The sequence below is a fragment of the Ranitomeya variabilis genome, chromosome 2 (assembly GCF_051348905.1).
Source record: "Ranitomeya variabilis isolate aRanVar5 chromosome 2, aRanVar5.hap1, whole genome shotgun sequence".
In the NCBI taxonomy this organism is placed as follows: Eukaryota; Metazoa; Chordata; class Amphibia; order Anura; family Dendrobatidae; genus Ranitomeya; species Ranitomeya variabilis.
The window spans coordinates 650,574,508-650,591,633 of NC_135233.1; the positions used below are offsets into that span (position 1 = coordinate 650,574,508).

The 17,126-nt window shown below is 44.5% G+C and overlaps 1 protein-coding gene across 3 annotated transcripts in view; it reads left to right on the forward strand.

Annotated features, from left to right (window-relative positions):
- The first annotated feature begins 3,558 nt into the window (after positions 1–3,558).
- Positions 3,559–17,126, forward strand: part of PACRG (parkin coregulated) — a 776,241-nt gene continuing 762,673 nt past the window's right edge. The window contains exon 1 of one of the 3 annotated variants that reach the window (XM_077292802.1): positions 3,559–3,822. In XM_077292802.1, coding sequence (XP_077148917.1) covers positions 3,733–3,822 — 90 coding nt within the window. In that variant the 5' untranslated portion in view covers positions 3,559–3,732. The remainder of the gene's footprint in view (positions 3,823–17,126) is intronic. The other 2 variants (XM_077292804.1, XM_077292805.1) reach the window with 2 other exon arrangements.

Sequence of the window (17,126 nt, forward strand, 5' to 3'; positions counted from 1 at the left end):
ATATAACACACAGGTACAGAGGGCAGGCCCATTGAAAAGCGGCAGGCCAGACATACATTACAATAGCCGCAGAGGGCCGGAGCCTGCCGATATTTACTGTGGGAATTACAAAGGTGGGTGAGGTCAGAAGGGGGATATCTTGTCCCTTCTGCCCAGGGGCGCAGCCTGTGGGCTGATGCCTTAGGGACATGGATCTCACATGGAAACTATTATACATACATATAACTGCACAACATAATCTTGGTGCTGAGGGGTTACATAACACACTATGAGGCTACTTTCACACTAGCGTCGGGAACAACCCGTCGCTGTGCGTCGGGCCGACGTTCCCGACGCTAGCGTGGTCTCCGCCGCACAACGGGGGCAGCGGATGCATTTTTCCCACGCATCCGCTGCCCCATTGTGAGGTGCGGGGAGGTGGGGGCGGAGTTCCGGCCGCGCATGCGCGGTCGGAAAAAGCGGACCGTCGGGAGCAAAAAACGTTATATGTAACGTTTTTTTCTCCCGACGGTCCGCTACCACACGCCCAAGCGTCGCAAAACGGACGCGACGTTTGGCAATGCGTCGCAAATGCGTCGCTAATGTTAGTCTATGACGAAAAAACGTATCCAGCAAGAACTTTTGCTGGATGCGTTTTTTCGGCAAAACGACGCATTTGCGACGTATTGCAGTTAACGCTAGTGTGAAAGTAGCCTTACCTGTACACAGACACTCCATACTAAGTACAGATCTCCTGTGTATAATGCAACTGATGGTGATAGTATTGTTTTTTTATTACTGATCAGTATTGTAGTATTCAGTCACTATGTGGTGGTAATATGTGGTCTGGTCATGGTGTTGCGGTATGTGTCCCTTGTATGTGCTACTGTATTTGGTCACTTTGTGGTGGTAATATGTGGTCTGGTCATGGTGTTGTATTTGTTCCCTGTATGGGATATTATTCGTTCACTTTGGTGGTAATATGTGGTCTTGACATGGTGTAGCGGTATTTGTTCTTTGTATGTGGTATTATAGGTCACTATGTGGTGGTAATAGGGTGTCTGGTCATGGTGCGGTGGTATTTGTCCCTTTTGGATGTGATATTATTGGTCACTTTAAAAATTGAAAAATAAATAAAAATATACCCAAATTGTATTGCATATTTTAACAAATATTTAATAGGTTACAGTAGAGTAGGACCCGGCCAAAAGTGTCTACCGTTTTATAGTGGCGGCTTGAAAAATCTTTTGGCCAAAACAAAAGCTGATGGGCTATATGTGTGATCTGGTGATGGGAACTGTTAATGTGTGATAGGTGAGAAGTGGAGTTTCACTCAGCAACTATTTTTCTGGAATAATCTGATTCAGGTATATGATGACCCCGTCGCATGACCAAGTCACATGACCGGGGGGGGCCCACAGAGTCTGAACAGCCCGGGGCCCTGGCTACCCTTAATTCACCCCTGCACATACACATAATAGACAGGTCATGTGACTGACAGCTGTCGTATTTCCTATATGGTACATTTGTTGCTCTTGTAATTTGTCTGCTTATTAATCCGATTTTTATTTTTGAAGGATAATACCAGACTTGTGTGTGTTTTAGGGCGAGTTTCATGTGTCACGTTGTGTGTGTTGAGTTGCGTGTGGCGACATGCATGTAGCGACTTTTGTGAGATGAGTTTTGTGTGGCGACATCCGTGTAGCAACTTTTTGTGTCGAGTTGCATGTGACAGGTTAGTGTAGCAAGTTGTGTGCAGCAAGTTTTGCGCATAGTGAGTTTTGCGTGTGGCGAGTTTTATGTGTGGTGCGCTTTGAGTATGTGCAAGTTTTGTGTGAGGCAACTTTTGCGTGTGTTGCAACTTTTGTGCATGTGGCAATTTTTCTGCGTGTGCAAGTTTTGCGTGTGGCGAGTTTTCCATGAGGTGAGTTTTGCAAGTGTGGCGAGTTTTGCGCGTGGCGAGTTTTGTGTTTCGGCTTTTATGTGGCGAGGTTGGTGTATGTGTGGTGAAATGTGCGCTGAGGGTGGTATATGTGTTCAAGCACGTGGTAGTGTGTGGCGCATTTTGTGTGTGTGTTCATATCCCCGTGTGGTGAGTATCCCATGTCGGGGCCCCACCTTAGCAACTGTACGGTATATACTCTTTTGCGCCATCGCTCTCACTCTTTAAGTCCCCCTTGTTCACATCTGGCAGCTGTCAATTTGCTTCAAAACACTTTTCCTTTCACTTTTCCCCCATTATGTAGATAGGGGCAAAATTGGTTGGTGAATTGGAAAGTGCGGGGTTAAAATTTCGCCTCAGAACATAGCCTATGACGCTCTCAGGGTATGTGTCCACGTTCAGGATTGCATCAGGATTTGGTCAGGATTTTCCATCAGTATTTGTAAGCCAAAGCCAGGAGTGGGTGATAAATACAGAAGTGGTGCATATGTTTCTTTTATACTATTCCTCTAATTGTTCCACTCCTGGTTTTGGCTTACAAATCCTGATGCAATCCTGAACGTGGACACATACCCTCAGGGTCCAGACGTGTGACTGCAAAATTTTGTGGCTGTAGCTGCGACGGGTGCAGGTGCCAATCCCGGACATACACACATACACACATATATACATACACACACACACACATTCAGCTTTATGTATTAGATATATAAAAATATAATACATATAATTTTTTTATATATTTATAAAAAAAAAATCCTTCCACTTTAGTAGGTGCTTATTGATAAAATCCAGAATTATGGGGTTTTTTTTATTCCACTTCCCAAAAAATGTAACAGAAAGTGCTAAGAAAGTGACGTGCCCCAAAACTAAACCCTGATAGTACTCCGGTAATGGACAGATGTGTAACTTACGTTACGGGTAATGTGGTGAGACGGAAACAAAACGCTGATCTACAGGGGATTTAGTGCATAAATATAAAACTATATCACTTTGGTAACAAAACACGAGGCCAGAATTTATGTCTCTCCTATTTCTAATGTAAAAGCCATCATGCGTCCTGGAATTCAGCGGTGGAAAAAAAGCCATTTCCCTGGACATTAAAGGGGCTCGCCTGATCTAGTAAGAAAAATAGAATTGTTAAACTCTTCCGCATGTGAAGACGCGTCACCTGGCCGCTGCAGTCAATCACAGGCTGCAGCGGTCCCACGATCTTCCGAACAGAGCAGGCAGGTAGTGACCCCAGAACCAGCGCAGACCCCTGGCGTACCCTATGTGAATCTGCTGGGGCGCTCGACTACAAGTGTGCCTCAGGATGTCATTTTATACCAGTCCATGCCTAAAGACTATGCTTCTTATATCAGCCAACCCCTTTAAGAGTGCCCTAGCTATAGGCAGACAATACTGTCACGGGGCAGCTGCGCTCATTACAGGCACTACTCCTCCTATGGTGCTCTCCCGGTAGCCATGCCCGCCCCCCGCAGACTACTGCCACAGCTGACCGCCCCGGCGGCAGTGCTAACGGGCACCAGCGTACAGCAGAGAACTGCGGCCAGCCGCTGCCCACACAGTAGCCGCACAGCTCTGCAACACAGAGCGCATGCGCAATAGCGCATAGCATGCCGGACTGGGGAGGAGTTCGCAGTGTTACGCCGTTTCCCAGGTCGCAGGCTACGTCACTGGTATAGTTGACATGTCGCCTAGCAACAAGGGTCAGCGTCTGCCGTTGTTGTTTTGGTAACGATCATAAACTAGAGGACTCGGACACGCACATACGTCCAGTGACATCTCACCTCAGCGAGATCCTGACCATGGTGATCGAGAGCAGCGCCAACAAGAGCAGGGACAAAACAGCCGCTGCCTCCGGATTTACTGTGAAAGCCCTGATGAAGAACGCAGTAGTAAGTGACATGTTATGTGATGCTGCCCCTTCCTGCCGCCGAGGTCTACACCACCATGCCATGCTGTGCTGAGCAGCGCCCCTAGTGGCGAGACCTGCACTGTGCTACATGGTGCCATGTGGGGGGAGGATGCTTGGCTGGTGGGGGGCACAGTCTGGGGTGCTGCTAGGCAAAGTTTATAATGGGGCCCCAAATGCTAACATATTGCACATCACACAAAAGCATTTCAGTTGTATTTAGGTGCGCTGAGTTCAGGCCGCTAAATGAGTGTGATCGACAATACTGGAGTCATTCAACGCTTGTTTCCTGGCCTCTTTCCACCAGCTGAGGAATAATGATGGGGACAGAACGATCACTAATAGATCACTAACAGATCACCATACAGTATCATGTTATCAGCAGCACATCTACAGTTTACACCGGCGATGTGCTGCTGAGAACAATGATTTTTGTTCCAGCAAAAACAATATGAATATGCAGCGTTTTACTTGTTTAGTAAAATACGCCCCATAGTCCTCCATATATTATAATGTGCACCACAGTCCTCCATATAGAATAATACACTCCTCAGTCCTCCATATAGCATAATACACTCCCTATAGTCCTCCATATAGCATAATACACTCCTCATAGTCCTCCATATAGCATAATGCACTCCTCATAGTGTTCCATATAGTATAATGCACCGCCATAGTCATCCATGTAGTACAATTCACTTCCCATAGTATAATGCACCCCATAGTTCTTCATATGGTATAACATATTCCCCATAATCCTCGATGCAGTATAATGCAGCCCGCATATAGTATAATGCAGCCACCACCCTACAGAATATTATGCAGCCACCCCAGAGTATAATGCAGCCACCCCATAGAATATAATACAGCCCACCTCCCCATAATATATAATGTAACCCCCATAGAATATAATGCAGCCCCCCATAGTATAACACAGCCTCCCCCATAGAAAATAATATACCCCCACACTAGTATATAACAGCCAAATAGTATATAACACGGTCTCCCCCATAGAATATAATATACCCCCCATAGTATATAGCATAACCCGCATAGCAGATAACACAGCTCACGTAGCAGTATACAGCACAGCCCACATAGTAGTATACAGCACTGCCCACATAGTAGTATACAGCACAGCCCACATACTAGTATACAGCACAGCCCACACAGTAGTATACAGCACTGCCCACATAGTATACAGCACTGCCCACATAGTAGTATACAGCATTGCCCACACAGTAGTATACAGCACAGCCCACACAGTATTATACAGCACAGCCCACATAGTAGTATACAGCACTGCCCACATAGTAGTATACAGCACAGCCCACATACTAGTATACAGCACAGCCCACACAGTAGTATACAGCACTGCCCACATAGTATACAGCACTGCCCACATAGTAGTATACAGCATTGCCCACACAGTAGTATACAGCACAGCCCACACAGTATTATACAGCACTGCCCACATAGTAGTATACAGCACTGCCCACATAGTATACAGCAGAGCCCACATAGTAGTGTATAGCACAGCCCACATAGTAGTGTACAGCACAGCCCACATAGTAGTATACAGCAGAGCCCACATAGAAGTGTATAGCACAGCCCACATAGTAGTATATAGCACAGCCCACATAGTAGTATACAGCACAGCCCACATAGTAGTATACAGCAGAGCCCACATAGTAGTATATAGCAGAGCCCACACAGTAGTATACAGCACAGCCCACATAGTAGTGTATAGCACAGCCCACATAGTAGTATACAGCAGAGCCCACACAGTAGTGTATAGCACAGCCCACAAAGTAGTATACAGCACAGCCCACACAGTAGTATACAGCACAGCCCAAAAAGTAGTATACAGCACAGCCCACACAGTAGTATACAGCACTGCTCACATAGTAGTATACAGCAGAGCCCACATAGTAGTATATAGCACAGCCCACATAGTAGTATACAGCACTGTCCACATTGTATAGCACAGCCCACATAGTAGTATACAGCAGAGCCCACATAGTAGTGTACAGCACAGCCCACATAGTAGTATACAGCAGAGCCCACATAGTAGTATATAGCAGAGCCCACACAGTAGTATACAGCACAGCCCACATAGTAGTGTATAGCACAGCCCACATAGTAGTATACAGCAGAGCCCACACAGTAGTGTATAGCACAGCCCACATAGTAGTATACAGCACAGCCCACACAGTAGTATACAGCACAGCCCACACAGTAGTATACAGCACAGCCCACACAGTAGTATACAGCACTGCTCACATAGTAGTATACAGCAGAGCCCACATAGTAGTATACAGCACTGTCCACATTGTATAGCACAGCCCACTTAGTAGTATACAGCAGAGCCCACATAGTAGTGTATAGCACAGCCCACACAGAAGTATACAGCAGAGCCCACACAGTAGTATATAGCACAGCCCACTTAGTAGTATACAGCAGAGCCCACATAGTAGTGTATAGCACAGCCCGCATAGTAGTATACAGCAGAGCCCACATAGAAGTGTATAGCACAGCCCACACAGTAGTATACAGCACAGCCCACACAGTAGCATATAGCACAGCCCACATAGTAGTATACAGCAGAGCCCACATAGTAGTGTATAGCACAGTCCACACAGTAGTATACAGCAGAGCCCACACAGTAGTATACAGCACTGCCCACATAGTAGTATACAGCAGAGCCCACATAATAGTGTATAGCACAGCCTACATAGTAGTATACAGCAGAGCACACATCTCTCCTCCCCCCTAGAATGGCCCCACAGTCCAGTAAAAAAGAAAAAACACTCCTCCTCCCCTCGTGCCTGCGGTGCTCCCTGCTCCTGTCTCGGCGGCTGCCGCTGCACTGCCTGGCACACAGTGAGTGCGCGCACACCCGCAGTGTCAGAGGCAGAGCGGGGAATGAGGGGAGAGGGAGCGTCATGTGAAGCTCTCTCCTCCATCATTGCATTGAACTGTTTCAACAGTATAGTTGAATGCGGCAGCGGTGGCGCTGGGGGGGGGAGGGTGAGTCGGCATGCAGCGACCCATGACTGGCACCGGCCCTTCTGGCATTTGCCAGAACTGCCCGATGGCCAGTCTGGCCCTGGTAAAAACTGACACTGACCAAATTCTGATGGTAAAAACTGACACTGACCGAACTCTGATTGTAAAAACTGACACTGACCGAACTCTGATGGTAAAAACTGACACTCTGACCGAATTCTGATGGTAAAAACTGACACTCTGACCGATTCTGATGGTAAAAACTGACACACTGACAGAACTCTGATGGTAAAAACTGACACTGACCGAACTCTGATGGTAAAAACTGACACTGACCGAACTCTGATGGTAAAAACTGACACACTGACCGAACTCTGATGGTAAAAACTGACACTGACCGAATTCTGATGGTAAAAACTGACACACTGACCGAATTCTGATGGTAAAAACTGACACACTGACCGAACTCTGATGGTAAAAACTGACACTGACTGAATTCTGATGGTAAAAACTGACACGCTTTCCGAATTCTGATGGTAAAAACTGACACTGACCGAATTCTGATGGTAAAAACTGACACACTGACCGAATTCTGATGGTAAAAACTGACACACTGACCGAACTCTGATGGTAAAAACTGACACTGACTGAATTCTGATGGTAAAAACTGACACGCTTTCCGAATTCTGATGGTAAAAACTGACACTGACCGAACTCTGATGGTAAAAACTGACACTCTGACCGAATTCTGATGGTAAAAACTGACACTCTGACCGATTCTGATGGTAAAAACTGACACACTGACCAAATTCTGATGGTAAAAACTGACACACTGACCGAACTCTGATGGTAAAAACTGACACTGACCGAACTCTGATGGTAAAAACTCACACTGACCGAACTCTGATGGTAAAAACTGACACACTGACCGAACTCTGATGGTAAAAACTGACACTGACCGAATCCTGATGGTAAAAACTGACACACTGACCGAATTCTGATGGTAAAAACTGACACACTGACCGAACTCTGATGGTAAAAACTGACACTGACTGAATTCTGATGGTAAAAACTGACACACTTTCCGAATTCTGATGGTAAAAACTGACACTGACCGAATTCTGATGGTAAAAACTGACATTGACCGAACTCTGATGGTAAAAACTGACACTGACCGAACTGTGATGGTGGAAACTGATACTGACCGAACTCTGATGGTAAAAACTGACACTGACCGAATTCTGATGGTAAAAACTGACACACTGACCGAACTCTGATGGTAAAAACTCACACTGACCGAACTCTGATGGTAAAAACTGACACACTGACCGAACTCTGATGGTAAAAACTGACACTGACCGAATCCTGATGGTAAAAACTGACACACTGACCGAATTCTGATGGTAAAAACTGACACACTGACCGAACTCTGATGGTAAAAACTGACACTGACTGAATTCTGATGGTAAAAACTGACACACTTTCCGAATTCTGATGGTAAAAACTGACACTGACCGAATTCTGATGGTAAAAACTGACACTGACCGAACTCTGATGGTAAAAACTGACACTGACCGAACTGTGATGGTGGAAACTGATACTGACCGAACTCTGATGGTAAAAACTGACACTGACCGAATTCTGATGGTAAAAACTGACACTGACAGAACTCTGATGGTAAAAACTGACACTGACCGAATTCTGATGGTAAAAACTGACACACTGACCGAACTCTGATGGTAAAAACTGGCACTGACCGAACTCTGATGGTAAAAACTGACACTGACCGAATTCTGATGGTAAAAACTGACACTGACCGAATTCTGATGGTAAAAACTGACACTGACCGAACTCTGATGGTAAAAACTGACACTGCCCGACTCTGATGGTAAAAACTGACACACTGACCGAACTCTGATGGTAAAAACTGACACACTGCCCGACTCTGATGGTAAAAACTGACACACTGACCGAACTCTGATGGTAAAAACTGACACACTGACCGAACTCTGATGGTAAAAACTGACACTCTGACCGAATTCTGATGGTAAAAACTGACACACTGATCGAATTCTGATGGTAAAAACTGACACTCTGACCGATTCTGATGGTAAAAACTGACACACTGACCGAACTCTGATGGTAAAAACTGACACTGACCGAATTCTGATGGTAAAAACTGACACTGACCGAACTCTGATGGTAAAAACTGACACACTGACCGAACTCTGATGGTAAAAACTGACACACTGACCGAACTCTGATGGTAAAAACTGACACTGACCGAACTCTGATGGTAAAAACTGACACTGACCGAATTCTGATGGTAAAAACTGACACTGACCGAACTCTGATGGTAAAAACTGACACTGACCGAACTCTGATGGTAAAAACTGACACTGACCGAACTCTGATGGTAAAAACTGACACTGACCGAATTCTGATGACACTCTGATGAAAAACACTGATGAAACTCAGACTGTTTTTTCTTGTACAAGAAAATTACTGTTGTCTGAATGAGCCCTAAGGAATATAAGTAGTGGACAAGCTCTTCAAACCTATTTATTTTTTCTTAGCTACAATTACATACCATTACCCTCATTCCATTGTCCACTGAGAATTATTACTACTTATTGGTCCTGATTTGAAATAATTGAAAAGCTTATATTTAGAGGCCGTCAGATATTTTTCTCCGTTTCATACAAATGGTAAAACATATTGCTTTTAAACAGATGAATGCAGATCTGTCTGTCTAGCTAATTCCCTGCCATTCATGCAGAGGAAAAGCAGATTAAAATTATAGCAGTGCAGTCAACCAGAGGCTCCCAGACACCATTAATACACCAATACCCTTGTTATAGCTCACTATATTGGGTACTTAATTAGTGGTGCGCCAGCAATCAGGATCATTGCCAAAAAAGAAAGCAGCCATCGATCATCAATGCTCATAATAAAACGTCAGGTATTTATATCTGCTGCAGACTTGATGGCGGCCAGTGAGACCGTACAAATATTGATCACATCAGTAAAACGTCAAAGCAGAAAAGCAAAACAGGAGATTTTGAGCGTTCACTGATGTCGATGTGTAAAGGAATTGTTCAATTTGAATCATAGCGGAAAAGTAGGATATTGTGTCTCAGGAGACTTGTCTGCCGAGAGGCTTCTGCGTTTTAGTCTCTTTAGTACAGCTGGCCATCACTATACTGTCCACTATGCTTACCATCACAATGAGACAGAGGACGTGAACCATCATAATAATAATTTTATTTATATAGCGCCAACATATTCCGCAGCGCTTTACATTATGCCAGTCATCAGCCAAAAACCGCTCATGTGCATAGCATCTTAGAATCAAACATCACTGATCTGATCTGATGGCAATGTTGGCAACTTGTCAGGAACGTACCTGGACAGATCACTGGTGGCATTAGCTGGGCACTGTATTGTGCTATTTGTTGCTTACCATATTTCCCTTACGTCATGAATCTGCACAGTACATTGACATGGTGTGAAACTGCTATATGGCATTATTAAAATTCATTATCTATTATTATACGAGCAGTTTATCATTTATATCCGTTATTTCTCTCCTTATAGAGCTTATGCAGATGTCTGTTTTTGACATATAAGTTCTGTCTATGTTTTGTACTGCTAGAACTCATACCTATGATAATCTGTGGGGCTAATCACTTGTCTGTTTTCTTTGGACTGAGCAGTCATAGCAAAGTCATGAAGAAATGTCCAATATTGATTTGAGTGTTGGACCAAAACTGGCAATGCACGTCTATGGGTCAGTGAGGAAATTTGAGAGCAGTCAGATGCCACCTACAGTATGTGCGTTCTGTTTTTCAATAACTCATAGGAGAAGGCAGTGCAGTAACTCATAGGAGAAGGAGTGCAGAAACTCATAGGAGAAGGAGTGCAGAAACTCATAGGAGAAGGAGTGCAGAAACTCAAAGGAGAAGGCAGTGCAGTAACTCATAGGAGAAGGCAGTACAGAAACTCATAGGAGAAGGCAGTGCAGAAACTCATAGGAGAAGGAGTGCAGAAACTCATAGGAGAAGGAGTGCAGAAACTCATAGGAGAAGGCAGTGCAGTAACTCATAGGAGAAGGAGTGCAGAAACTCATAGGAGAAGGAGTGCAGAAACTCATAGGAGAAGGCAGTGCAGTAACTCATAGGAGAAGGAGTGCAGAAACTTATAGGAGAAGGCAGTGCAGTAACTCATAGAAGAAGGTAGTGCAGTAACTCATAGGAGAAGGCAGTGCAGAAACTCAAAGGAGAAGGTAGTGCAGAAACTCATAGGAGAAGGCAGTGCAGTAACTCATAGGAGAAGGAGTGCAGAAACTCATAGGAGAAGGAGTGCAGAAACTCATAGGAGAAGGCAGTGCAGTAACTCATAGGAGAAGGAGTGCAGAAACTCATAGGAGAAGGCAGTGCAGTAACTCATAGGAGAAGGAGTGCAGAAACTCATAGGAGAAGGAGTGCAGAAACTCATAGGAGAAGGCAGTGCAGTAACTCATAGGAGAAGGAGTGCAGAAACTTATAGGAGAAGGCAGTGCAGTAACTCATAGAAGAAGGTAGTGCAGTAACTCATAGGAGAAGGATTGCAGAAACTCAAAGGAGAAGGTAGTGCAGAAACTCATAGGAGAAGGTAGTGCAGAAACTCATAGGAGAAAGCAGTGCAGTAACTCATAGGAGAAGGATTGCAGAAACTCATAGAAGAAGGTAGTGCAGTAACTCATAGGAGAAGGTAGTGCAGAAACTCATAGGAGAAAGCAGTGCAGTAACTCATAGGAGAAGGATTGCAGAAACTCATAGAAGAAGGTAGTGCAGAAACTCATAGGAGAAGGTAGTGCAGAAACTCAAAGGAGAAGTCAGTGCAGTAACTCATAGGAGAAGGCAGTGCAGTAACTCATAGAAGAAAGCAGTGCAGTAACTCATAGAAGAAGGTAGTGCAGTAACTCATAGGAGAAGGCAGTGCAGAAACTCAAAGGAGAAGGCAGTGCAGTAACTCATAGGAGAAGGCAGTGCAGTAACTCATAGAAGAAGGTAGTGCAGTAACTCATAGGAGAAGTCAGTGCAGTAACTCATAGGAGAAGGCAGTGCAGTAACTCATAGAAGAAGGTAGTGCAGTAACTCATAGGAGAAGGCAGTGCAGAAACTCAAAGGAGAAGGCAGTGCAGTAACTCATAGGAGAAGGCAGTGCAGTAACTCATAGGAGAAGGCAGTGCAGTCACTCATAGGAGAAGGAGTGCAGTAACTCATAGGAGAAGGTAGTGCAGTAAATCATAGGAGAAGGCAGTGCAGTAACTCATAGGAGAAGGAGTGCAGAAACTCATAGGAGAAGGCAGTGCAGTAACTCATAGAAGAAGGTAGTGCAGTAACTCATAGGAGAAGGCAGTGCAGAAACTCAAAGGAGAAGGCAGTGCAGTCACTCATAGGAGAAGGAGTGCAGTAACTCATAGGAGAAGGTAGTGCAGTAACTCATAGGAGAAGGTAGTGCAGTAACTCCTAGGAAAATATAGTGCACTAACTCATAGGAGAAGGTAGTGCAGTAACTCATAGGAGACGTCAGTACAGTAACTCATAGGAGAAGGTAGTGCAATAACTCATAGGAGATGACAATGCAGTAACTCATAGGAAAACGTCGTGCAGTAACTTGGTGGACCAAACTTGGTTAAAAGCTGATGAAATTCTGAACAAAATCACTATTGAAACTAGGACCATTTTCTTCCTATGTTAAAAAAAACCCATGTCTTAAGGATCCCTACCAAATGCCGTATAGTTTGTATATATATACAGTGCCTTGAGAAAGTATTTGGCTCCCTGGAACACAACTTTGGTACCGAGATGAGATCCTCAGACCCCTTGTGAGACCATATGCTGGTGCGGATGACCCTGGGTTCCTCCTAATGCAGGACAATGCCAGACCTCATGTGGCTGGAGTGTGTCAGCAGTTCCTGCAAGATGAAGTCATTGAAGCTATGGACTGGCCCGTCCGTTCCCCAGACCTGAATCCGATTGAACTCATCTGTGACATTATGTCTCGCACCATCCACAAACGTCACGTTGCACCACAGACTGTCCAGGAGTTGGTGGATGCTTTAGTCCAGGTCTGGGAGGAGATCCCTCAGGAGACCATCTGCCACCTCATCAGGAGCATGCCCAGGCATTGTAGGGAGGTTATAGAGGCACGTGGAGGCCACACACACTACTGAGCATCATTTCCTTGTCTTGAGGCATTTCCACTGAAGTTGGATCAGCCTGTAACTTCATTTTCCACTTTGATTTTGAGCATCATTCCAACTCCAGACCTCCATGGGATATTAGTTGTGATTTACATTGATTATTTTTAGGTTTTATTGTTCTCAACACATTCCACTATGTAATGAATAAAGATTTACAACTGGAATATTTCATTCAGTGATATCTAGGGTGTGGGATTTCAGTGTTCCCTTTATTTTTTTGAGCAGTTTGTATATATATATATATATATATATATATATATATATATATATATATATATATATATATATATATATATATATATATACACACAGTGGGTACGGAAAGTATTCAGACCCCTTTTAATTTTTCACTCTTTGTTTCATTGCAGCCATTTGGTTAGTTCAAAAAAGTTCATTTTCTCAATGTACACTCTGCACCCCATCTTGACTGAAAAGAAAACAGAAATGTAAAAATGAATTAAAAACTGAAATATCACATGGTCATAAGTATTCAGACCCTTTTCTCAGTATTGAGTAGAAGCACCCTTTTGAGCTAGTACAGCCATGAGTCTTCTTGGGAATGATGCAACAAGTTTTTCATACCTGGATTTGGGGATCCTCTGCCATTCTTCATCCTCTCCAGTTTCATCAGGTTGGATGGTGAACGTTGGTGAACAGCCATTTTCAGGCCTCTCCAGGGATGCTCAATTGGGTTTAGGTCAGGGCTCTGGCGGAGCCAGTCAAGAATGGTCACAGAGTTCTGAAGCCACTCCTTTGTTATTTTAGCTGTGTGCTTAGGGTCATTGTCTTGGAAGTTGAACCTTCAGCCAAGTCTGTGGTCCAGAGCACTCTGGAAGAGGTTTTCATCCAGGATATCTCTGCACTTGGCCACATTCATGTTTCCTTCAATGGCAACCAGTCGTCCTGTCACATAGCATGATGCTGCCACCACTGTGTTTTACTTTTGGGATTGCATTGGGAAGGTGATTATTTTTATTACTATTATACATTTTTATAGCGCCATTTATTCCATGGCGCTTTACATGTGAAAAGGGGGCAAATATAGACAAATACAATAAGCATGAGCAAAAAGCAAGGCACTAACAGGTACAGAAGGAGGGAGGACCCTGCCTGCGAGGGCTCGCAATCTGCAGGGGAAGGGTCAGGATACACTAGGAGATTGTAGAGCTGGTTGTGCGGCTGTTCAGGAGGTTGAGGATCACTGCAGGCTGTAGGATTGTCAGAACAGGTGAGTCTTCAGGTTCTTTTTGAAGGTTTCTATGGTAGGCGAGAGTCTGATGTGTTGGGGTAGAGAGTTCCAGAGTATGGGGGAAGTCCAGGAGAAATCTTTGATGTGGTTGTAGGAAGAAGAGATAAGAGGGGAGTAGAGAAGGAGATCTTGTGAGGATCGAAGGTTGCGTGTAGGTAGGTACCAGGAGACCATGTTGCAGATGTATGGAGGAGACTGGTTGTGGATGGCTTTATATGTTATAGTAAGGGTTTTGAACTGTAGCCTCTGGACGATATGAAGCCAGTGAAGGGCTTGGCATAGGGGAGAGGCTGGGGAACAGCGGGGAGACAGGTAGATTAGTCGGGCAGCAGAGTGTTGGATGGATTGGAGTGGTGCCAGAGTGCTAGAGGGGAGGCCAGAGTAGGAGGTTGCAGTAGTCAAGGCAGGAGATGATAAGGGCATGCACTAGTGTTTTTGTGGTTTCGTTGTCGAGGAATGCGCGGATCCAGGAAATATTTTTGAGTTTGAGATGGCAGGAGGAGGCAAGTGCTTGGATATGTGGCTTGAAAGAGAGGGCAGAGTCGAGGATCACCCTGAGGCATCAAGCATGCGGGACTGGGGAAATGGGGAAAGTGAGCAGCCATTGACATTGATGGATAGGTCTGGTGCAGGGGCAGAATGAGATGAGGGATAGATGATGAATTCTGTTTTGTCCATGTTCAGTTTTAGAAAGTGAGCAGAAAAGAAGGCTGAGATAGCAGACAGGCAATGTGGGATTTTGGTGAGTAAGGAGGTGAGGTCAGGTCTGGATAGGTAGATCTGTGTGTCATCGGTGTAGAGATGATACTGCAAACCGTGGGATTCTATGAGCTGTTCCAGGCCAAAGATGTAGATGGAGAAGAGTAGGGGTCCCAGAACTGAGCCTTGAGGGACACCGACAGACAAAGGGCACGGTGAGGAGGTGATGTGGGAGAGGGAGACACTTAAAGTCTGTTAGATATGATGAGATCCAGGATAGGGCCAAGTCTGTGATGCCAAGAGATGATATAATCTGTAGCAGGAGGGAATGGTCCACAGTGTCAAAGGCAGAAGACAGGTCCAGGAGATGGAGGACAGAATAGTGTCATTTGCTCTTGGCGATTAGTAGGTCATTGGTAACTTTAGTTAGGGCAGTTTCAGTTGAGTGATGGGGTTGGAAGTCAGATTGAAACCGGTCAAAGAGGGAGCAGGAGGAGAGGTGGGAGGTCAGTTCAAGATGGACATGCTGTTCCAGTAGTTTTGAGCCATAAGGGAGAAGAGATATCGGGCGATAGCTAGACACAGAGGATGGGTCGAGGGAGGGCTTTTTGAGGATGGGTGTGATCTTGGCATGTTAGGTGATGAGCAGTGCCTGGTTTTCTCCACACATACCACTTAGAATTATTACCAAAAAGGTCTATTTTTGTCTCATCTGACCAGATAATCTTGTTTCTCATAGTCTGGGAGTCCTTCATGTGTTTTTTTTTAGCAAACTCTATGAAGGCTTTCATATTTCTTGCACTGAGGAGAGGCTTCTGTCTGGCCACTCTGCTATAAAGGTCCGACTGATGGAGAACTGCAGTGATAATTGACTTTTTGTGGAACTTTCTCCCATCTCCCTACTGCATCTCTGAAGCTCAGCCAGAATGATCTTGAGGTTCTTCTTTACCTCTCTCACCAAGGCTCTTCTCCCAAGATTGCTTAGTTTGACTGGACGGCCATGTCTAGGAAGACTTCTGGTGGGCCCAAACTTCTTCCATTTAAGGATTATGGAGGCCACTGTGCTCTTACGAACCTTGAGTACTGCAGAAATTCTGTTGTAACCTTGGCCTGATCTGTGCCTTGCCACAATTCTTTCTCTGAGCTCCTTGTCCAGTTCCTTTGACCTCATGATTCTCATTTGGTCTGACATGCACTGTGAGCTATGAGGTCTTATATAGACAGGTGTGTGCCTTGCCAAATCAAGTCCTATCAGTTTAATTAAACACAGCTGGACTTCAATCAAGGAGTAGAACCATCTCAAGGAGGATCACAAGGAATTGTACAGCATGTGACTTAAATATGACTGTCTGAGCAAAGGGTCTGAATACTTATCACCATGTGATATTTCAGTTTTTTTAAATAAATATGCAAAAATGTCAACATTTCTATTTTTTTCAGTCATTATGGGGTGCAGAATGTACATTAATGTGAAAAAAATGAACCTTTTTGAATATATTTATATACAGTATATATTACAATATTGCAAAGACCTGCACATTTTTGCTAGGTTCATAAGTAAGCTATGGTGAAATTGGGAACATTTGGAAACACATTCGAACAATGTTATTAGCATTGTTCTTTTTTTCCTTTTCTTAAATTCACTAATGTAGTTTAATATTTGGAGGACACCACTCAGTGCATTAGATGGCAGCATCTGATTGATTGTGGCATGCTCGCCACCACTTAACAGCCTCTCCTAAAATTACCATTAGTGCTAAAGCTTTTTGAAATGCAGTAATCATCAGGAAAGGGATTGTCACCTCTGGACATCACCTTGTTAAATGAAATGTCCTTCAGTGCTGATTTGACGCATGGGGGGCTTATCCTAGGAATTCCCGCATTACAGATCTCGGATGTCAAGCCTTTATGTTTGTGCTTGTTACCCAGCGCTGCAAGTAAACAAAGCACTACAAGCCATTCACAGAACAGCAGCATTATACATGTGCTAAAAATATGTCCAGAACAATGATCTGTCACAAAGGAGAGCCATCTTTAAAGGGACCTGTCAGGAGGATTTTACAAGGTGAACTAGAGGTAC